Source organism: Marmota monax, unplaced genomic scaffold (genome assembly GCF_021218885.2).
Source record: "Marmota monax isolate L192 unplaced genomic scaffold, Marmota_monax_Labrador192_F-V1.1 WCK01_AAM20220418_F8-fsc00038, whole genome shotgun sequence".
NCBI lineage: Eukaryota > Metazoa > Chordata > Mammalia > Rodentia > Sciuridae > Marmota > Marmota monax.
The window spans coordinates 3837823-3843822 of record NW_026692498.1 but is presented as its reverse complement, the minus strand read 5'-3'; the positions used below and the strand labels follow the sequence as shown (position 1 = coordinate 3843822).

At 55.5% G+C, this 6000-nt stretch overlaps 1 protein-coding gene across 1 annotated transcript; it reads left to right on the top strand.

The window, feature by feature from the left end:
- Positions 1-304: 304 nt before the first annotated feature.
- Fadd (Fas associated via death domain) lies at positions 305-5114 on the top strand. Its single transcript, XM_046444938.2, has 2 exons — positions 305-685; positions 3063-5114. Exons 1-2 carry the CDS (start codon positions 400-402, stop codon positions 3401-3403), a joined length of 627 nt encoding a protein of 208 aa, XP_046300894.1. The 5' UTR covers positions 305-399; the 3' UTR covers positions 3404-5114.
- Positions 5115-6000: the final 886 nt, after the last annotated feature.

Sequence of the window (6000 nt, the reverse complement as noted above, 5' to 3'; positions counted from 1 at the left end):
CCCCCGGATCCCTACAGAACGCACTTCAATGCTTGGTGAATGTTGGTGTAGAATGGTAACGTGACTGACGTGACGTGGCCTAGCAACCGTACACCCTGGGGCTCGCGGTTGCCGTCCCAGCACACGGCAGGGCTGCGCCGCGCTTTGCAAATCCACCAACTCCCAGACTTGCCCGCGCAGGCTCTCAGGGACCCACAGCGACCCGCAAGGCGCAGGCGCAGAGGCCGCCGCCAGCCCCGGTGGAAACGGCTTCGGCGCGCGCCACACGCATGCGCAAAGCCTAGAGCTCTCGCGAGAAGTTGAGCCGGAAGACTACGGTGACTTCCGGGTTCGGATCGGAAACCAGAGTGCCGGCGGCTTGGTGGGCGCGGGGAGTGCAGGCTGCTCGCCGGCGCCGCCATGGACCCCTTCCGGGTGCTGCTGCACTCGGTGTCGGCCGACCTGTCCAGCGGCGAGCTGACCGAGCTCAAGTTCCTGTGCCAGGGGCTAGTGGGCAAGAGGAAGCTGGAGCGCGTGCAGCGCGGCCACGAGCTCTTCGAGGTGCTGCTGGAGCAGAAGGACCTGGAGGCCGAGCACACCGGGCTGCTGCGCGACCTGCTGGCCTCGCTGCGGCGCCACGACCTGCTGCAGCGCCTGGACGACTTCGAGGCGGGGGCGGCGGCGGGGGCCGCGCAGGAGGAGGCAGGTGAGCGCGGGGGTCCCGCCGCGGGCGCAGGGCCGGTTCGCCCCTGAGAGGACTCCAAGTCTCTTGGCTCCTGCTCTTTGCCAGGTGTTCTGGGAACCACTCTGGGGCACGGGTGGCAGATGGGCAAACCCAAACCCAGAGAAGTCAGCCCACCCGAGGTTGCAGGGCCTAGATGCCCACCCCTGGCCTGCAGTGTTTTCCCCACCCCACTTTTTCCAGGTGAATTAGAAAACTCACTGAAGAAAAAGGACCGTGAGTGACCGGGTGGGGTAGAGTGGAGAAAAGGGCAGAGATCAGATAGCCTGCTGCATCCGGTCGTCCGCCTCCGGGACCGTGCCCTACTGACCCCCTTCCTGGCCATCAGAGACCAACACCACCCCTTGGTAGCTCTGGCCCAGTGTTCCCACGTGCCACCGACGGCACACTTGACTTGTTCGTTTGTGAGTTAGATACTCTTATTTCCTATCTTTCTTGCCGTCTTTCAGAGGAGAGGACAGTGGCTCACAAGTGTAAGTTCTTGCCCAAATGCACAGCTGACAGCAGACCTGGGATCCACCTAAGGCCATCTGGCCTGGGGTGGGAGGTGCAGGCTGAGCACCCTCATCGGAAGTCTGAAACTGGAAGTGCTGTGAGATCCAAAATGTTTTGAGAAGCCACAAATGGAAATTTTCATGCACAAAATTATTTACAATGTTGTATAGAGTTACCTTCAGGTTTACGTACGAAGCATAGATATGAAAATAAGAATTTCATGTGTGTACTTGGGTCTTCCCCAAGATACCTCATGACACTTATGCAGGTACTCAGAAATCAGATAAGGTTTTTGCCCTTCACTGCCTTTTCGAAGGAGTCCACTCTGAGCAGCCCCTCTCCATTCTCCCCTTTGGCTTGCTGGGGTGCCAGGAGTAAGAGACCAGTGTATACCTAGGGTCCCTCAGCCCCTGGGCCTGGGAGTTTAGTGCTTCAGGGACACCCTGCAGACTACAGGCTGTGGCCTGGAATCAACGGATCAGTCACTCTGCCGGACAGTGCGTAAACAGGTGACACGGTGGATGCGCTGCGCTGTCGAGGGCTGTTGGTTAGAATTTCATACACACACAGTGTTGGACAAACAGAAATGATCAGAAAGATGATGTTTTCAAGGATATTTAGCAATCAGTGAGGAAAGTGTTGATAAAGGACAGCCTCAAAAATAGACTCAGTACCTTTTTAGATGACACGTGTATGTCTGTGTTTGATATTAACTGTAGTCTTGTAAATACTGTGTTGGAGGTTCAGGGTGGGTTGATGCTGTGTGTGGTGCCACTTTTTCCTACAAAAGGCAGTTTAACATCATGGTCTCTGGCACAGGGTGACAGGGTTTTGAACCGCAGCTCAGTCAGTTTCTAGCTGTGTGACATCAAGATATTCACTTAACGTCCCTGTGCCTTAGTTCCTCGTCTTTTCAAATGATCACAGCAACAAGTGCTTTCAGGGGGCTGGAGGAGTGGGCTCACCTGCTGACAGCGAGAGCAGCTGTCTGGTACCCTCCCACACTGCCTTGTCCTGCCTGCTCCCCTACCCACACACTCCTAAAGCTGCTTATTGGGCTCATAGCGCTCTGCTTCCTGATCTCAGTAGTGGCTTTGCAGCAGGGAGTGGAGTAGCCAGGGACCAAAGTCTAGTGGTCAGTTGGTACAGCTTCCAAAATAAGAACTAGGGTGTGCACTGTTGTCCCGGGACTGCCATGACAAATTTCACAAACTTGGAGGGTTAAACCGTAGGAATCTATTATCATTTAATCTGGAGGCCAGAAATCTGCAAAGGTCAGGTGTCGGCAGGGGTCACGTCCCTCTGTGGCTCTACGGACCAGTCCCTCCTTGCCTCTTCCAGCTTTGGGTGACTCCCAGCATCTTTGATCTGTGGCTGGGTCCCTCCAGCTCTGCCTGCATGGTCACTGGATGTAGGGCCCACCCAGATAATCCAGGTGAACTCCTCTCAAGATGTTCCCCTACATCTGCAAGGATCTTTTTTCCAGATAACATCTTCAGTTCCGGGGACTTGAGTAGACATAGCTTCAGGAGATTGCCCTTCGACTCGCTGCAGGTCAGGACTGGGAACAGCCCCACTCTCTTCTCAGTTCCCCACGCCTCTCAGTTCCCCTGTCCTGAGCAGCAGCTCACGGAGTCTCACGGAGTCCCACGGGGGCTACCTGGGGAATTGAGGTTAATCTCAGGCTCTCTGTGACAGTCCCTGAGCTTCTCGGTGGCTTTCACAACTCCGTGCAGGTCTTGCGTGTAGGTGATCTGCATGGTCAGCACTCGGGTCAGCCCGGAGAATCCTGTGGGGGTCAGGGGTGCTCCCCAAACCTCCAGTAAGTCTTGTTCTTTCCTCCCAGATCTGCACGCAGCCTTCGGCATCATATGTGATAATGTGGGGAAAGACTGGAGGAGACTGGCTCGTCACCTTGGAGTTTCTGACGCCAAGATCGATGGAATTGAGGAGCGATACCCCCGCAACCTGGCAGAGCGGGTGCGGGAGTCGCTGAGAGTGTGGAAGAGCAGCGAGCGGGAGAAGGCCACAGTGGCCGGCTTGGTCGAGGCGCTCAGGGCCTGTCGGATGAACCTGGTGGCCGACCTCGTGGAGGAGGAGCAGCTGGCCCAGCGGCTCCAAAACGGGAGTGACGCTGTGTCCCCAATGCAGTGGGACTCAGACGCACACACCTCAGAAGCTCCTTGATGGGGCTGCCGTTCTCCTTGGGGACCATGGGACTTGATTCTCTGGGCAGTCCCGTGAGGAGCCAGGCAGAGGGCCCCCCCTCAGAGCCATGCTCCAGCTTCACAGTTAAAGCTGCGTTTCCGAGCCCTTCCTCTGCCAGGCGGGGCCTGGAATGCGGGTGAGGGAGGGGGCTTCTGTCATCTTCACTCAGTGAATGCCAACCAGAGACTCGCAGCTTTGGGCACCAAGGCACTCGTTCAGATTGCAGTCCTACCTGTTATTCTTCAGGTGAGGAAAGGGGCTGGAGGGAGGTCAGAAGCGGGACAGCGCATCCGGTTCCGCAGAACGGCCTTCTAACCGGCGTGTCCCACTGTGACTCCACCGTGGCACATTTTGTCCCATTCTTTGAGGCGACAGGGTAGACCTGGACACCAGCACGAGGTGCTGTCCTGGTCCAGGAGTTAGGACACCTGGCTGACTCACAGAGCGGCGGGCGACAGCAGGGCTGTGAGGGTGACCGCAGTGACGCCTGTGGAGTGCTCCCAGGAACTGGTGCACAGCCGAGCTCCGCAAGGGTCAGCTCTCGTGAGGAGCCGGTTCCCGGGTCGCAGGTGGCTGTTCTGTGTCAGAATTACCATCCAGGCGGTCATTGCCCTAGCAAGGGGCAAGACCCTGGACTTCCAAAGCCCTCCACTGAAGCCAGTGCCTTTACCTGGAGCCCTCCAGGCGCCTCTGGAAACCAGTTGAGTCCAGAGCCTTTTTCCTGAAGAGGTCACGTCACAGAGCATCCCCACTCCTGCCGATGACTTTCTCACGTCACGTATTCTGAGGGGTTCGGTCCAGCGCGTGTCAGCAGCTCGTCCTGCGCTCTCCCTGTGGAAATGGCGGCAGGGTTATCTAATAGCTCGCTCACCACTAGCCGGAGTATTGATCTAAGCAAAAGGTGATCTGCAGAAGGCAGGTCTGCCACCTGTGGGACCTGCCTGCGCCTGCCAGGCACTGTTATGGTTCTGGAACGTTCCCCAGGAGCTCACGCGTTGAAGACTGTGTGCGGTGTCCAGGAGTGGTGCTTTTACCAGGAATGGGTCGGCCAGGCGTGTGGCGCAGGCCTGTCATCCCAGGGACTTGGGCGGCGGAGGCAGGGTTGGAAGCTTGAGACCAGCCTCAGCAACTGAGCAAGGCTCGAAGCAACCTAGGAAGACCCTGTCCTGAACTAAAAGGGTAGGGATGCCGCTTGGTGGTTAAGAACCCCGAGTTTGAGACCCAGTACCAAAAAAGAAAAGTGGTATGGATCATGTGGCTTTAACCTCATCAGTGGATTCATCCGTTTAGCGTGTCTAATGGTTTAGGTGTGAAGTGTGCCCCCCAAGCTCCTGCGTGAGACAATGCAAGGAGGTGAAATAGCTGGGTTAAGTGAGTTTTAACCTAATCAGTGTGTTGATCCCCCAACCTAATCAGTGTGTTGATCCCCCGATAGGGGTTGACTGAGTGGTGACTGTGAGCAGGTCGGGTGTGACAGGACAGGTGGGTCCCCCAAGGTGGGCTTCTGTTTGGTCCTTGGTGAGAGAAGTTTGTCTCTGCTTCCTGACTGTCCTCTCCTGGGCTGCCTTCCTCCACCACACCCTTCCACCATGATGTCCTGCCTCACCTTCGCCCAAAGCAGTGGAGTCCGCTGTCTATGGACTGAGACCTCCTAACCGTGAGTGCCAAATAAACTTTTCTTCCTCTAAAATCGTTCTCGTCAGGTCTTTTGGTCGCAGGGCAAAAAAGCTTGACTGAAACACGTTGGTACCAAGAAATGGGTTGTTGCTGTGATTAATTGACCATGTGGTTCAGAAGCTTTGGAGCTTTTTGGAATTTGTGGGAGCAATTTGAAAAGTTTAGAGATGCAAGCTAGAAAAGTTTTAGATTGTTGTAAGCCAGGCTCAGTATGTGATTCTGGTGGGAGCTCAGAAAACCAGATGCCAAGAGGCTGCAGACAGTGAGCCTGCTCAGGAGGCCTCAGAGCAGGAGGAGGACTCTGGGAAATGGGTCTAGAGACCGTTCATAGGACGCCCTGGCTAAGAAAACATCAGCATGTGTTCCATGTCCTGAGACTTGGTGAGGTTGAATTCAATCTGGCAGAAGGAATCTCTAGGCAGCATAGCTTTCGTGTAGAGGCGTGGGTATTGCTGGCAGCTTCTAGCCAAGTTTATTGTGAGAATCGGGAACCGAAAGCAAAAAGATTTTAAAAACTTGCAGTTTGGCCAGAAAACTGACTAAAACCAAGGTCAAGGAAGGTGTGGTTGTTGAACACAATACAGCCGCTAAACACTAAATATTTTACCTAGAAATACTAGGAAAGATGGTTCGAGGGTATCTTAGGAACTGGCAAGATATCACCCATCTGAGGCTCAAGGGTGTAAAAATAAAAATTCCTTTGTTTTGAGACCAATGGGACACCCTGCTTGTACAGGGGCCCTGGGAAGTTTTTCAGCATGCTCAGCCACCCAGCACTCAGGCTGCTGCAGCCAGGATCCCTGGAGGCTCGGCTGCTGCTCGAGGTGGTGGCAGACCTTGGTGTCAGCACTTGGTGCTGGTTCTGCAGGAGTGCAGGATGCTGGCGTTGGGGGTCCTGC